Source organism: Catharus ustulatus, chromosome 15, assembly GCF_009819885.2.
Source record: "Catharus ustulatus isolate bCatUst1 chromosome 15, bCatUst1.pri.v2, whole genome shotgun sequence".
Lineage (NCBI taxonomy): Eukaryota > Metazoa > Chordata > Aves > Passeriformes > Turdidae > Catharus > Catharus ustulatus.
This window is the reverse complement of record NC_046235.1, coordinates 18,021,335-18,038,783: the sequence shown is the minus strand read 5'-3', so window position 1 is coordinate 18,038,783 and position 17,449 is coordinate 18,021,335. Positions and strand designations below refer to the sequence as shown.

Here is a 17,449-nt window from a genome sequence, read left to right as displayed (position 1 = left end):
GGAAACACCCAGGGGGGGCTGCAGCTCCTGCTCTGAGGAGAGCCAGGGGAATTCTGATGCCAATTGGGGTGTAAATGAAATTTCTGATGTTGTTTCACAGATAACCAGGAAGGGATCCAGGAGGGTGGCACAGAGCTCCTAGAAAAGCAAAGGATGAATCAGCACAAGAACAGAAGCACAATTAGAAGGAAAGTTCCCGCTGAGATTCTTAAGAAGCCATAATTTATTTTTTTTTATTGCAACATTTGAATGTGGTCCTGATTTTGGCAGCTCTTAAATTCCCCAGACTGGAGTTACACTTTTAGCACCCATCATGTCCCATTAACCTGCTTTTGACAGGTTGCTGGCAGCTATTATTGTATGTCCTGCATATTATTATTGTGCCTTAATTTATTTCCTATTTATTTATTTATTTGTTATTTATTTATCTCTTTAGTATTTAACTTTATTTATTTATTTATTTATTTGGTTATTTATTTATTTACTGACTGACTTGCAAGGCCAGTGGATGGCAGCTGCTGTTCAAACCACTGCATGTGATAACTTATTTGGAAAGTCACTTCCTGAAAGAACTGTTTGAATAATCCATTATTTAATGATCTGTTTATTTAATATTTACTGGTATTTATTTCTGTGGGTCTGTGGCTTAATGATTTGTTTCTTTAATATTTATTAATATTTATTTCTGTGGGTTAATGATTTGTTTCTTTAATATTTATTAATATTTATTTCTGTGGGTTAATGATTTGTTTCTTTAATATTTATTAATATTTATTTCTGTGGGTTAATGATTTGTTTCTTTAATATTTATTAATATTTATTTCTGTGGGTCTGTGCAAGCACACAAAGCCTTTGGCTGCCTGAGCCGAGGGTGTGGTGCATCCAGGCCATCCTCATCCTCCAGGATATTGGAGTAAAGGAGGAATTTCCCTCTTTAATATTTATTAATATTTATTAATATTTATTTCTGTGGGTCTGTGCAAGCACACAAAGCCTTGGCTGCCTGAGCCGAGGGTGTGGTGCATGCAGGCCATCCTCATCCTCCAGGATATTTAAATAAACAGGAATTGCAGAGCCTGGGGGTGTTTGCTGCTGCCCTGTGCCAGCTCTGTGTGCCCACAGCTGCTGATGCCCACTGGAGAACACTCCATGGAGCACTGGGAGCACTGGGAGCACTGGTGTGAAGGCAGCTCTGAGCCTCCTCTCCTGCCTCAGGAACATTCCAGGAGCTGCATTCATCACCTCCCAAACCTCCTCCCTCCCCTCCTGGGCTCCTTTTCCATGCCCAGGGAATTTCCAGGTGCCCAGGGAATCTGGTGGCACTGGGGTGAATTCCTCAGGAGCCCCCCAGGGCAGCTGGAATTGCACCCCCAGGGCACCAAACAAAAAGGGTTCAAGTGAATGTTAACGAGCCCATGAAATCAGACTTTTGGAATAGAGATTTTTATAGCCCAGGTGCTCCCCACCGTGTGCTGGTGCCTTCACAGAACCTCAGGGAAATCTGACACAGTCAGGGAAGCTCGGGGAAGAAGCAGAAAAAAAACCCCCAAAGAACAAACTTTGTATTTTTTCATGGAATCTTGGATTGTTTGGGTTGAAAGGACCTTAAAGCTCCTCTGTCCCAGCCCTGCCATGGGCACTGCCAGGGATGGATCCTCTGTCAGAACTGAGCCCTGACTTCCAGGAGGACAAAACACTCTGAAATATCTTTGGGAATTCAGGCCTAACCCTCTGACACAGAATCACTGACATTCAGTTTATTGCAACCATGCTTCCTGCTCCCAGCCTTAGTGATGGGTGCTAATTAAAGACATTTAAACATTGAAATGTGTGAAGTATCTGATATTTCAGAAAACTGCTGACAATTTTTTTTACAAGTCCTGTTTTTATTAATATTAAGTTGACATGTCTTATTTTGGCTATAAAAGCAACTTATGTGCTTGTTTACAAAGGAGCTAATAATAAATAAATGTGAAAACAAGAAAATTTGGTTTGTGATCTTTTAAGAATGGTTTGTGTCACTCTTCAGATGCTATACCTGTCTAAATGTCTGCAGGGCAAATTAATCATTATTTATTATTAATTACTTATTATTTATTTATTAATAATTGATAATTGAAAATTATTAATTATTAATTAATAATTAATTAATGATAATTTCCCAGCTTTTAAAACTGCACAGGATGGCCCAGCCAAGGGCCCAGGGTGTGACAGGAGGATCTGCTGAGCCCTGCCCTGCAGAACAGGGGAGCTCTGGGGGTCTCTGTGTTCTCCAGCCTTGAACTGAACCCAAATTTTGTATCCTGACAGAGCCTCGATTGATCTTTGCCTTCCAAAATTCCATAAAATGAGAGGAGCCTCCCCCAGGGTTCCTGGTGGGGGCTGTGAGCATCCCCTGGCTGAGTTTATTCAGGAAAATACCAAAGCTCAGCCTAGAGCTGCCCCTTCCCTGCAGGAATCATTCACTCTCAGCTGCTGCTCTCTGAGCTGCCCTTGACCCCCAATTCTCCATTTCCATGGACCCAAGTGCCTGTGAGTGTCTCCTCTGGGAGCTGCCAGGCTCCCACCTCTGTCTGCATTGGATAAAAAGCAAAAAGTATTCACAGTGGTGGCTCCACACACAGGAGATCACTTTCTGACATCCCCCATCCATCCAAGAACACAAGAATTGATTCTCAGTCAGTGCTTGGGCTTCTCTCCCCTCACTCCTCTCCTTGCTGCACTGTAAATAATCTGGAAACCTCTGGATAAATGTCAAATGCAGGATTCAGGATGCACAATGTCCAAAATTACCCTTCACCCCCCAAAAAACACCCTTTAGATTGCAAAATCCAAGCTTCTGACATAAAATGTGAGGTTTAATTTATTCCTGAGAGAGGAGAGTCGCTGACTGTATAAAAACAAGATTTTTTTTCTGCTGGATTTGCTCCTTTTCCCATGCCCCACCGTTTCCTGGGAAGGAGCAGCTCCTGCAGCTTTCTGTTCATCCCCATCACTCCAGCCCTGCCCTGGGTTCTGCCACCACACCTCCCCAAATCTGCTGTGAGCAGAGCCTGAGTAATTCCCCCCAGGGCTTTCTGTGGGTGCTGCTCAGCCCCAGCAAAGCCTGGCACAAACAGTGGAGTCCTTAATGAGGCACTAATTGGGATTTGCTGCTCTCCAAGAGCTCAGAGCTGGGCAAGCAGGCACTTGTGAGAGCAAAAAGGGGAAAAGCTGATGTTTAATCAGGGTTTTGGGGGAGAACACAGATTTTATGTCCCACCCTTTCTCCTTGCTGATCTTCCTCCCACTCCTCTTTGCCACAAGCTGCAGCTTCTCTTTTAGAAAGTTTTTATTTTTAATAAAGGGAAAAGCAGTGCAGTCCTCCAGCCTTGTTGTGAGCCATGAAAAAACCTTGAGGCTTTTCCTGAAATGCCACTGGGATTGACTTTGCTGGGACAGAAAAGTCCAAACAGCTGGAAACTGCATCTTAAGGCGATTTCAAAGCAGTCCCATCGTGCAGTGGAAGTGTTGAGCTGTTAATGCTTTGTTTGTGTGAGGAATCAACTCAGAGCCACCAATGACCCTGAGGAACCAAAGGAACCCCGAGCTGGAACCACTCCTGGCACTGTCCCAAAGAGATCAGAGGAAAACTGAGATCAGCTCCAGCCTTGGGTGTGTGTTTGGGTTTATTTTTAATTTCTGGACAGCACATGAGACCTTCAGCAGGGCTCTGGCCGGGCCTGAGCCACAGGATGAAGAAAGGATGCTCTGAAATCCCAGGGACAAAGGGAACTCACTCATTCCTGGAGAGGTACCTGGCACAGAGGCTGGACAGAATTAAAGGAATAAAGCAGGGATTTATTAAAATAATAATATAAAATAATAATATGAAATAATAATATAAAATAATATTATCCTTCCAAGGATTCACCTTGGGCACTGCAAAAGCCTGGCCAAAACTACACCCAAGATGGAAATCCCAAGTTTTCCCATTTTTATCAGTTTGTTCCATTTCCACATTGGAGTTTATTGTCCAGTTCCAGCTCCAGGCTCTGCAGTCCCACCCGCCCAGATTCTCTCCTCAATTCCCTGTTTGCACTTTTTGGGGCTGGAGCTGCAGCGTGTCCTTGGTTCTGGGGCTGGGAAAGGATTGTTGTGTGTGCCTGGGCTGGGAGAGAGCCTGGAACACTTTGTGTGGAGTTCAGAGTCACACACCAATACAGAGCCTGGAACACTTTGTGTGGAGTTCAGAGTCACACACCAATACAGAGCCTGGAACACTTTGTGTGGAGTTCAGAGTTATATCCTAACGCAGTGCAGAGTCTGGGAAATATAAAAACTAAAACTTGAGGCATCCCCACCTTCCCCAGGCAAACACCCAAAGGTTTGGCACAGCCTGAACAAAGCAGCCCTTGGTTCTCATTGAGCAAGATTTCAACACTTGATGCTTTAATTGGTGCACACCCCACCCTCCCTGGGGATGGAAACTCGGGATCCCATCGAGGACAAAATGAATTTCTCACCTTTCCCACGTGCTGCTCAGCTCTGGATGCCCTGCATGGGCAGGTTCCTGCTCTGGAATGCAGCCAGGGAACATCCTCCCCTGCACCTGACTCATCACCTGCTGCTGCAGCATTTTTGGCATCCCAGGGGTGCTGCAAGCAGGGCTGCAAAACTAAAAGCAATCTGAAATTTGGAATAAATAATAACCGGGGAAATTTTCTTACCCTCAGAAAAAATGACCACATGTAACACCATGAAATTGTTTTTTCTTCTTCAAAAGATCAGCTTGGAGGGATAACAATTTGGGATAAAAAACCAAGATATGATGGCAAAGGTAGAAAATTGCAGGAGTTCCACAATTAATTTACAGGTATTCATGGACTTGCTGATGAGGTCAAAACTGCACTCATAATTCTTTGATATAAACTATTTATTCACCATGTTCACCCTACATTTCAGAAGGAGTTCAGCAGTTAGGCCAATTACTAACCCAGCATTGGGAAGCAGCTATTCCTATAAACACCCAAACATTTGTTTTCCCATGAACTTCTTTTTTCCACAGGAGCTCCCTCGTGGCATCCCCCTTGTTTGCTTTATCAAATGTTCATTTATGAGGACAAAGACACCAGGAAAATGCCAGCAGTGCCTGCCATTATCCTGGGAATGCAGAACCAGTTCCTTTGGAATGGCCACTGCAGAGCAGACCCATTTTCATATCTGCAGAGATCTGGGGATGACCTGACCCTGTGGCTGACTCCTCTCGTTGTGAAATTTGTTTTGCTCCCATCTAATTGGAATTTCTCTCCCTGCAATTTGCTCTGTTCCCTCTTCCTTTCACCCTGCAGCTCCAGCAGGGCTCTGGCTCCCGTTGCCTCTGCCCTTCTCCAAAGGGAGCCAAACCCTTCTCCCAAATTCTCCTCAACCCCTGCTGCTCCCTCCCTGGTTCTGGACCGTCCCAGAATTGGCCCAGAGCAGCAGCTCCAGCTTCACCTTGGGAATTGTGGCCTGAAATTCAAGTGCAGAGCTGGAAAATCTTCCTGCATGAACAGAGCAGGGTGCAGAGAGAGGTTTGTGTTCCCTGAGAGGGATGGGATGGGTGGGATGGGAAGGGATGGGATCAATGGGATGGGATGGGATGGGATGGGTGGGATGGGATGGGATGGGATGGGATGGGATGGGATGGGATGGGATGGGATGGGATGGGATGGGATGGGGTGGGATGGGATGGGATGGGATGGGATGGGATGGGATGGGATGGGATGGGATGGGATGGGTTGGGATGGGATGGGATGGGATGGGATGGGATGGGATGGGATGGGATGGGATGGGATGAGATGAGATGAGATGAGATGAGATGGGATGGGATGGGATGGGATGGGTTGGGATGGGTTAATGGGATGGGATGGGATTGATGGGATGGAATGGGATGGGATTGATGGGATGGAATGGGATGGGATTGATGGGATGGGATGGGATGGGATGGGATGGGATGGGATGGGATGGGATCAATGGGATGGGATCAGTGGGATGGGATGGGATGGGATGGGATGGGATGGGATGGGATGGGATGGGTTAATGGGATGGGATGGGATCAATGGGATGGGATGGGATTGATGGGATTGATGGGATTGATGGGATTGATGGGATGGGATTGATGGGATGGGATGGGATTGGATTGATGGGATGGGATGGGATGGGATGGGTTAATGGGATGGGATGGGATCAATGGGATGGGATGGGATTGATGGGATTGATGGGATTGATGGGATTGATGGGATTGATGGGATGGGATTTATGGGATGGGTTAATAGGATGGGGCTGCACCCATGGGTATTGGGAGCACTGGGAGCACTGGACTGGAGCCCTTTCCTCATTCCAGGGTCAGGATGTGCCAGGCTCAGTTTTTCAGTGTCAGGACATCCCCCAGGGCTGTGTGTGCTCACAACTCTTCCGACCAGGAGGAACTTCCTGATGCTTTGGGTTTTGCTCCTGTTGCCTAATTGCTCATAATTGTCCATCAGCCTGGGACGTGTCCTGAATCCTCCCCACGAGTTCCTGCATGCTCCTTGCCAGGCTTTTCTCCAGAAAATCTTCCCAGAGCACAAAGCCAGCCCCAGGCAGGGATATCCAGAACCCCACCCTGCCTTTTGTCCCCTCAGCCTCACAGCAACACATGTCCAAATTAAGGAAAAAGAAAAAATTTAGAACAAAACCACTGATGAGCATTGAAAAAATAAAATTCCAAGCCTCCAGCTCCAACCAGATCTTCACCCATCCTGGAATTTGGATTTGATGGCGTTTATGTTTTATGCTAAGTGATGAGAAATTAAACATTTATTAATTACCTATGTTCTTTAAAGACTAAATTATTCCTAACTTGGGAGGAGTTAGGGGGGCTCAAGCTTACCTGACCTATTGAAATCTTTTCTGCAGGAGCTTTCAGGCCCTTGTTTTATTGGAATGAGCCCCTCTGACCCCAATCCTGCACGGGGAGGAAGCCCTGGGCTGCCCTGCAGTGGGGGAAGGTGATCACTGAAATTCTGGGAGCTGTGCTGGTGTGCAGGGACTTTTCCTGTTGGGATATTTGCATGTTCAGGTGTTAAATCACCAAGAGAAGGCAATTCTGGAAGGATGGGTTGAAACCAAACTATCACCTCCAAACTCCACACCACTTTGGGTTTATGAAAATTCAGCCTCAGATCTGAGAGCCCCATTGGGACCCCCCATGGCTCTGTCATGAAAGACAGAAATCACCAACAAATGCAGGATTTATTTAAGGAACCCCTCCTGGTGTGCTGCAAACAGGGAAATGGGAGCAGAGGGAAATGGGAACAGAGGGAAATGGGAAATGGGAGCACAGGGAAATGGAGCAGAGGGAAATGGGAACAGAGGGAAATGGGAACAGAGGGAAATGGGAGCAGAGGGAAATGGGAAATGGGAGCACAGGGAAATGGAGCAGAGGGAAATGGGAGCAGAGGGAAATGGGAGCGGAGGGAAATGGGAAATGGGAGCAGAGGGAAATGGGAAATGGGAGCAGAGGGAAATGGGAACAAAGGGAAATGGGAAATGGGAACACAGGGAAATGGGAAATGGGAGCAAAGGGAAATGGGAAATGGGAACACAGGGAAATGGGAAATGGGAGCAGAGGGAAATGGGAAATGGGAGCACAGGGAAATGGGAGCAGAGGGAAATGGGAAATGGGAGCAGAGGGAAATGGGAAATGGGAGCAGAGGGAAATGGGAACAAAGGGAAATGGGAAATGGGAACACAGGGAAATGGGAAATGGGAGCAGAGGGAAATGGGAAATGGAGCAGAGGGGCAGGCAAAGGAATCTCCAGGGTTCATGGCTGGGCAGGAGCTCAGGGGATGCTCAGGGCTGGGAAATCCTCTCTTGTCTTGGCCAGGCAGTGCTGGGGGTGTCTCTGCTGCTTCTCCCCCAAACCTTTGGTTCTGATCCCAAACTGGGCACATTTAAGAGGAAAAGGAGCCCTGGGGATGCTCTGGGCTGGGTGTGAAGGGCTCCCAGCAGAACCCAGATTTCCCAGAGCAGCTGAGGGGCTCAGTGAAGCCCTTTTGCTCTGTCTGACTAAACTGAGAACTTGCCAACACTTTATACAAAGTTCAGAGTGACACACCAGTGCAGTACAGAATCTGAAAAATATCAAAGCTAAAACTCAAGGCATCGTTTGTGCATGGCCACAACCAGCTCAGAACCAGCTCCAAAATACCCAGAAGAAGAAGAATGAAGCCCTGATGGGATGGAGATTTTGCCCAACACCCAGCCAGTATTATTTCCCCCTGGGAACTCAGTTCAGCTCTGAGTATCTATGGCAATATCAGCAGCCAGCCCTGAGTCAGAGCCTGGCTGCCGGGGCTGGAACAGTTAATTAGGCTGGGCTTAGCAGGAACAATCCCTGCTCCATCAGCACCGGGACACGCAGCCCTGCCCCGTGTCCCCGCACGGGACACATCCCTGTGATCTGCCCTGGGCACCTCCTTCCCCATCCTCGCTGCATTTCATCACCCTCCTGCTATAAATGTCCCACAGAGCCATGGCCACAGCGGGGACCCTGCAGGGAGCTGAGCCTGGCTCTGCACAGCCCAGCTTGCCTGAGCCTGGCTCTGCACAGCCCAGCTTGCTTTGCCATGAAGGTCACAGGCACCTCGGTGCTCCTGGCACTGGCAGTTCTGTGCCTGGCACGTGAGTAACCCCTGATCCTCGGGATTTTATTCTGGGAGCTCCTCAGCTGCTTCCTGCACTAGAATTTTCCTTTTAAATTCCTATTATTTATCATTTAAATAATTTTAAAATCCTCTTATTTATTATTTATTTAAAATCCTCTTATTTATTCGTATTTAAGAATTTATTGGCCAGCTGGAGTTGGGGTGGGTGGAAGTCAGAGCTGTGTTCTGTGACCCAGGAGAACTTGGCACCTCACCTGCTTTTATCTCTTTATTTTAAATTTCCATCTGAGAAGGGAGCTGGGAGCTGGTGAGCTCCTTCCCCTGCCAGAGTGACCAAGCTGCTGATGCTCAGGCCACATAAAACATCTTCCAAATTTTATTTTTCCTGCCTGCAGGGAGATTGGAAGGACAAGTAGCTGTAAAAAAATAGAGATCTGGGAGGGATTTCTTAAGCCTTCACTTGGCAATTTTATTTTTACTAAAAACCTGCAGTACAAATATTCTTTTAGAGAAAAAAAAAGTGCATTTAAAATTACTGAAAGACTTCTCACCTCTGCAGGCAGTACAGAAGTTTAAAAGCATTATGAACATTAAAGAAGCAAAATAATGAAAATGTTGAATGCAAAATCATGAAACAAAAGAATCTTTTCAGTGGCTCTGCAAAGGTTGCTTTGAAATTTGTCTCAAAGCCAAAATTCTTATGCAAACCAGCAGTTGAAATGAAATGTGATGAAGAGAATTCATTCAGTGTTTCATTAACTGCAGAAATAAAGAAATAAATATTCCTCCATTAGAATTCCAGGAAATCTCCTCTTTGAACTTTCTGGTTTATCTTGTCTGCTTGAAAACCTCATGAATCAACATTTTCTGACCACACCTTTTTGCATTCACTCCCTTGTGCAGAGTGGCTCCAAAAGGGTGACCAGAGAAAAAAAACAACATCTGAATGTTTGGGGGAAGTGGAATAAATCAAATCCCATTCCAGAATAATGAAATCTCATCAAAGCTCTGGTGACAGAGATGGGAACCTGACCTGGAGCTTCATTTCTGCTCATTTTTATACTGAACAACTGTATTTGATATAAACAGGTTTATGAAAGGAAGTTTTAGTGGAAAGTTAAACCTTTGAAGAGCAAAAAAATCTAAATTTATTCTGAAAGACAATTGCTAGAGCTCTGCTCCAGAGCACGTTTGGAAAGTTTAACCTTTAAAGAAAAAAAAATATACAGATTTAATCTAGAAAAGCAGTGCTGGAGCTCTGCTCCAGAATAAATGGGGGAACTTTAAAGATAAAAAAAATCCAAATTTCATCCAATAAAAAAGTGCTGGAGCTCTGCTCCAGAATAAATGTGGGAAGTTTAACCTTTAAAGATCCAAAAAATCCAAATTTCATCCAGAAAAGAAGTGCTAGAGCTCTGCTCCAGAATAAATAGGGGAAGTTTAATGTTTAAAGATCAAAAAAAAAATCCAAATTTCATCCAGAAAAGAAGTGCTGGAGCTCTGCTCCAGAATAAATGTGGGAAGTTTAACCTCTAAAGATCAAAAAAATCCAAATTTCATCCAGAAAAGCAGCGCTGGAGCTCTGCTCCAGAATAAATGTGGGAAGTTTAACCTCTAAAGATCAAAAAAATCCAAATTTAATCTAGAAAAAAAGTGCTGGAGCTCTGCTCCAGAATAAATGGGGGAAGTTTGATGTTTAAAGATCCAAAAAATCCAAATTTAATCTAGAAAAAAAGTGCTGGAGCTCTGCTCCAGAATAAACGGGGGAAGTTTAACCTTTAAAGATAAAAAAAATCCGAATTTCATCCAGAAAAGCAGCGCTGGAGCTCTGCCCCCGAGCACAGCCCTGCTCCTGCTGCACAGAATCTGTCCCTGGTGCCCTTGAGCAGCTGTTGATGCTGAGCCCAGCAGAGGCACAAACACATTCCTGCACAAAGCCAGGGATGTGTCAGCCAGGAGCTGATTGCTTTGTGGGAGGGGTAATTAGCGCTGGGTGCAAGGAGCTCCTCGGGGCCCCACCTGAGGACAGGTGGGAAAATAGAAACAGCTCCAAATCCACACTGGAACAAGGGCAGCACTCCCTAAATGGGGCTGTTGTGTTATTTAGAGTTAATATTTGTTAGTGTTTTAAGGAATTAATTGTGGATGTTGTTGAAAAGGGAACAGCCACACACAGCTCTTGATAAACTCAGGAATTAAAGCTCAGTCATGCCCAACCACCAGCTAATTAAATATAATACAAAATATTTATTTAATAGGATATTTAAATATTTAAATAAAATATTTATATATTTAAATATAAAATAACACGAGGAACGTTAAATAGAATATTGACTCCTGGCTGGTTTTGTGGTGAGCAATGGAACAACAGGTGACAGAAGTTTTAAGGTCAATAATTCCCCAAAATCCACTTTTCAATAGGTTCTGCCACCTGGGCCTTGCAAACCCTGCAGAGCTCTGGCAGTGTTGACACTGAGGGAGGTAAATGTTGATTGAAAAGGTGGAAGATTCAGTGGTGCTGAGTGAAATCATCCTGTTTTCCTGAGTGTTCATCAACTCTGCATTTTCATTTTTTGTCTTTCCAGTTTCCACTGCAGATGCTGCCACGCACCATGAGGTGAGTGATTGCTTTTTTCCTGGACAAAAATTTATAATATGAGCTGAAAATATATAATATAATTATAATATATACAATATAATTATTATATAATAACATGAGGTCAGAAAATAAACTTGTATTGAATGCTGCCAATTGAAATGTTAAACTTTAATTAAATGTTTAACTAAATGTTGTTTAGCTCAATGTTTTGTTTAATTAAATGTTGCCAATTTATTGAGATTTCAGTGAAAGTTTCTGAGTTTGGGATATTGGGTTTTGTTACAGTTCCCATGACAAATTCCAGGTGTTTTCACCTGTTTGCCATTCTGGGCAAGAAATTGGGCAAGGACAAATTTTAAGCCAGGGAAATCTAGATTTAAAAAATATATATTTATTTGATGATGACCTTATAAGTTTTTTTTGATGACTTTTAGCTCCTAAATCAGGTACCTGGAGATTTTAATTCTCTCTGAGTACCTCTGGGGTCAATGTTTGATAGAAATGAGGCACCAAGGAATAAAAATCCTTCTGGGATGAGCAGGAAAGCCCTGGCAGGGTGGATAACGGTGGGGAGAGAAAATCCATCCATGCTCAGAGCCGTACAGAACCTGGAAAATATAAAAAATATAAAAATCATGCCCCAAAATGGGCTGTACTGATGATTTTGTTGGTTATTTCTGTGCAATAATCAAGCTGCCCTGGTTGCAGGTGGATTGCAGCGAGTACAGGAGGCTGCAGAGGGGGAGGCCCATTTATTGTGAGAGGCTCTACCAACCCTTCTGTGGCTCTGATGGCAAAACCTACAACAACAAATGTTCCTTCTGCAAGGCTGTGCTGTGAGTATGGGCTCAGACACCTCGGGTTTCTGATCAAATTAATTAATGGGGTTTTTTTAGGGTTGTTACTTCTCTGCTCCTTCGCTTTACCTTGACACAATAATTGTTCCTCCCGTTGGTAATGTCCAAAAAAACAAATGATGGTGATATTTGGGTGAGAACTGGCAGAAACCATAAAAGGGGGAGCTAAAAAATGACCCAGATATTCAGGTCTGAACTTCCTATTCCAGCAGGAATTGTGAAGTTGGACACTAAAAAAATTACTTGGATATTTGTGTGAGCAACTTCCTATTCCTGCAGGAAGAATAAAATAGGGAATTAAAAAATTACCCAAATATTTGTGTGAGGAGCTTGTAGCAGGCACTGCAAAGTTGGGCACTAAAAAATGACCCAAATATTTGTGTGAGGAACCTGCAGCAGGCACTGCAAAGTTGGGCACTAAAAAATGACCCAAATATTTGTGTGAGGAACCTGCAGCAGGCACTGCAAAGTTGGGCACTAAAAAATTCATGTTTGTGTGAGGAATCTGCAGCAGGGCACTGCAAAGTTGGGCACTAAAAAATTATTCCTGTTTGTGTGAAGAACTTCATGCAGGTACTGTAAGATTTAGTCACTAAAAAATGACTGATATTTGTGTGAGCAGCTTCCCATTCCAGCAGAAATTGTAAATTTGGGTGGGGAAGAGTCCAACGAGCAACACAGGCCTGACAAAGCAACTGCACCCAAAAATTCAGCAATTCAAAAATTCAACAATGTCTTGGGTTTATGGATAAAATTCATCATTTTGCCAGGAAAGCTGTTTACAGATCAGTGCCCTCATGCCTGCTGTGGATGTTTAGGGTGTCTCCTCTGTTAGCAAAGGGTTTCAGGGGATTTTGGTGCACCAAGTGAAGCTTTCTGTCCATTCCTTTCCTTGCAGGAGGAGCAGAGGGGCTCTGCACATGAAGCAGGCAGGAGCCTGCTGAGGGAGCTCTGCAGAGAACAGCTCACACAGAACACACTGCCCCATTCCAGAATTCCCTTCATTCCTGGATTCCCTCCATCCTGAAGAGAACAGCTCACACTGCCCCATTCCTGAATTCCCTCCATCCCTGAATTCCCTCCATCCTGCAGAGAACAGCTCACACTGCCCCATTCCTGAATTCCTCCATCCTCTGAGAACAGCTCACACAGCTCACACTGCCCCATTCCTGAATTCCCTCCATTCCTGAATTACTCCATCCTGCAGAGAACAGCTCACCTGCTCCATTCCTGAATTCCCTTAATTCCTGAATTCCCTCCATCCCTCCATCCTCTGAGAACAGCCCACACTGCCCCATTCCTGAATTCCCTCCATCCCTCCATCCTGTAGAGAACAGCTCACCTGCTCCATTCCTGAATTCCCTTAATTCCTGAATTCCCTCCATCCCTCCATCCTGCAGAGAACAGCTCACACTGCCCCATTCCTGAATTCCCTCCATCCCTCAATTCCCTCCATCCTGAAGAGAACAGCTCACACTGCCCCATTCCTGAATTCCCTCCATCCCTCAATTCCCTCCATCCTGAAGAGAACAGCTCACACTGCCCCATTCCTGAATTCCCTCCATCCCTGAATTCCCTCCATCCTGAAGAGAACAGCTCACACTGCCCCATTCCTGAATTCCCTCCATCTCTGAATTCCCTCTGAGAACAGCTCACACTGCCCCATTCCTGAATTCCCTCCATCTCTGAATTCCCTCTGAGAACAGCTCACACTGCCCCATTCCTGAATTCCCTCCATTCCTGGATTCCCTCCATCCTGAAGAGAACAGCTCACACTGCCCCATTCCTGAATTCCCTCCATCTCTGAATTCCCTCCATTCCTGAATTCCCTCTGAGAACAGCTCACACTGCCCCGTTCCCAGATTTCCTGCTGAGAATCCTGGTTTCCCCCATCCTGCCCATGCCCAGCCCAGCCCCAGGAGAATTTCCAGCTCTGTTTTGTCACTGCTGCTTCTCTGTGCCCCAGAGCTGGCACTGACACTCCTGTCCTTGCAGCAAAACTTTGCTCTACACCAGCCCCTCATTAGATATTTGTCTGAAGTCCCAATCCTCTGACAATGCCCCAGTCTCTCCCCCTTGCTGACCAAATGTTTTCTTCCCTTTACCCAAAAGCTTTTTCCCAAATGGTTCAACTTTCCCTGGCAGTGCTTTGACCCACCCAGTTTTGTAGCTGAATTTTGAATAAATTTTATTTTTCATCCCTCTCTGTACAATTCTGGTTCCTGTGTGTTGTTCAGCTACTCAGTGTGCTTGTTTATTAAAATAAACCTTCACTCTTTTTTTTTTGTCCTTGGTGAACTTTCTAGAGAATTTGTTGCATCCATTACTAACAAGTATTTCCCAAATTAGAGAACTGTGGTGGAGCAGGGGGTGAGTCCTGAGGGAAAAATCCAAAGCCTGGGATACAAAAATTGTATCCCACTCACTACATGGCTTCATATATTGGAATTTACCCCCCAGTCTGGCTCTTTTTTTTGCTTTAAATGAGACAAATCTGGTAAAATGTAGAAATCTGTTAAATCCTGTCAGTTAAATGTGAACATTCATTAATCTTTTCACTTGACAAATTTCAGAACCTAAAGAAATTGATGTCCTGCTCTTACATCCTTATTATCTTCATTGATAAACTAATTTGTGTCTTTTACTCTATACTTGGTCATGGGAATGGATTTTCCTAGAATTGAAATTTTGAATGACTGCCCTTATTGAGCTGTAACAGCTGGACACAGAACAAATCCAGCCCTATCCTGAATTCTGTTTATCTGGAAACCAGGTCCCAGCAATTAGGCAGAGGAATGAGAATGAGGAAGGGAATATAAAAGTTCAGGGAATATAGAAGTTCAGGGAATATAAAAGTTCAGGGAATATAAAACCTCCTTGTGGCTCAGAGGCTTCTACCTACAGAAGTTCCTAGAACAGATCAAAAAGATAAAAATGGGAAAACAGAGATCAAATTGAGAAAACAAAGGCAAACTCTGAGGTTTCATCCTGCCAGGAACCCCAGATCTGTGGATATTTGCTGCCTGCCAGCCTCAGTGGATATTCCCACCCCCTGCTTTGGTTTGTTGGGGTATTTAATGGGCTGTGCTTGTGCACCAAACCTGACACCAAATTCCTCCTGCAGCCCCAGGAGCGATTCAAGAGCTTCCCAGTCAGAGATCTAAAGCACAGCCCTGCATTCCCCTGGGACTCCAGCTTGTCCTGATCATTCCTGACATGGAATTTCTGGGGCAGGAGCAGCTGGAGAGCAGAACTTCCCCACAGGGCTGCTCTTCCTCAGCTCAGAGCTGATGTGAGCGAGGCACAGCAGCTCCTGCCACATACCAGAGCAGAGAACATCATTAGCAAATTGCTGCAAATGACACCTGGAGAAAATGCTGAAGTGGCTGGACAGGCTGGACAGTCGAGTCTGGGGGATGGAGCAATGCCATGGGAATATGGGGAAGGAAAATGAGCAGAGCCTGGGCTTGGGTTCTAGGGACAGAAAATAAAATATTGGTGTGGAATAGGAAAACAGAACAGATCTTGCACTCAGGGAAGATTAGAGTGCAAAACTCAGCACTGGAAAGGCACTTAAATACCACTAGTGTGTCTTTATGTCTGAGGTATGTACATGTGCAGGACAAGGAAGGGTTTTCCTGAGGTCCTACAAAACATTTCTTCATTCCAAGGCAAGGTCAGGAAATCAGACCCTGCAAAAGCAAACGCCAGTGCTAGGATGAACCTGGCTGGGGTTAAACCACGGCACTTTGTCACCTGTGCTCATATCTTTGGGTACTCAGAGATGTTCTCTTAGAAGCTTTAATTATGAATGTTGAGTTTTTGCTCCCTGTTTTTGTGGAATTAATGCCTCGTTTGGTCACCAGGAGTGTCCAGGCCAGGCCTGATGGAGCTCTGGGACAGTGCAAGAGGTTCCTGCCCATGGCAGGGGGTGGAATGAAATCCCTGAGCTCCCTCCCAACCCAAACCATTCCATGATTTATGATCAGCTGGGAGAACATTAATTCCCTCAGGAGATAAAAGCTGAAAAAACATCTCTAAGGGATGCTGCTAAGTTTGTGGGGTGCAAAATTTGGGGTTTTTAAAGGAAGGCATTAATTCCATCAGGCCTTTTTTTTTTTGTTTTATGATTAAGATTATGAAACCTCCCTAAAATATAAACTGTGTATGTCCAAATAGCTTCCACCAGCTGTAAATGAGAAAGAAATGCAGCGTGCTCTTTTATTTTGCAGCTGATCAAGACCAGAACAGAATTTTTACTGATGACTGTTCAGCATCTCTGATTTCTGATTGCTCTCCTTTGGCTTTTAGTTCAGATATCCTTGGGTGGCTCAAATCCTGAATTTCCCACATATGGCAGTGGAGGGAGAAAGAAATGGAACAACCCAAAACCCTTCAAAGATTCTCCTACAACTGATCTATGGGATAAATCACAGGGTTCCTGCTAAGAAAAAATGGGGTGGTTTTGGTTTCTGCTGTCTGCCCTGTAAGCACTTCACCATTCACATTCTCTGACTGTTTCAGTGACACTTCAAGCCCAAGGCCCTGCCCAAATTCCTTAATTCCATTTAGTGTCTCCTGTCCTTCAGGCCACCTCCTCAGCACAGGCTCTGCTGCACCTCAATCTGCTCATTTGTCCCATTTTTGGGGCTAATTTTTGCATGTTCTGTTGTTTTTGGTGCTGTGTTACAGGTTGGACCTCTCTGAGGCCTTTTCCAGCCTCAGTGATGTTGTTGACACATCCAAAATCCACGGGGATCGCCAAGAATTTATTTTGTTGTTCCCACCCCGCCACAGAGCGTTGTGGATTCCTGAATCACTGAACCAGCAGCTGAGTCTTTGCTTGCTGTCATTCACAAAAAATAACTCCCAAACAGTGTGCTGGGTGATGAACGAGCCTTGTCACCCAAGCCCTTGGGGTTTGTGTGAAACATGGCTTTAAAATGTTGAGGGAATTGTGATTTCTGCTGGGATCCACCCAAACACAGTGATTAAAACACAGCTCACGGAGCTGCACAATGCTCTAAATACACATGGGAGGCAACTGGAAGGAGTTTTGGGGCCAGGGTGAAGATTGCACAGGAAAAATCACTTTTAAAGCTCCAAAGGAGGGACAGGGGGATGGGGAAGGAGCGGCTGAGGGCACTGGGGTTGTGCAGGGGAGACTCCTTGGGGTCTGCAGCTCCAACCTGTGACAGGGACAGGGACAGGGAAGGGCTGGAGCTGGACCAGGACTAAGTTGGATATTAGGTTGGATTTTGGGAAGGAATCATGGAATGGTTTGGGTTGAAGGACTTAGCAGAGAAACCTCCCAAAGCCGCGG

At 45.1% G+C, this 17,449-nt stretch overlaps 1 protein-coding gene across 1 annotated transcript; it reads left to right on the top strand.

Moving 5' to 3' along the window:
* The first annotated feature begins 8,425 nt into the window (after positions 1–8,425).
* Positions 8,426–13,439, top strand: LOC117003390 (ovomucoid-like). Its single transcript, XM_033073300.1, has 4 exons — positions 8,426–8,686; positions 11,256–11,287; positions 11,978–12,105; positions 13,025–13,439. The coding sequence occupies exons 1-4, from the start codon at positions 8,632–8,634 to the stop codon at positions 13,068–13,070; spliced, it is 261 nt and encodes an 86-aa protein (XP_032929191.1). The 5' UTR covers positions 8,426–8,631; the 3' UTR covers positions 13,071–13,439.
* The last annotated feature ends 4,010 nt before the right edge of the window (positions 13,440–17,449 follow it).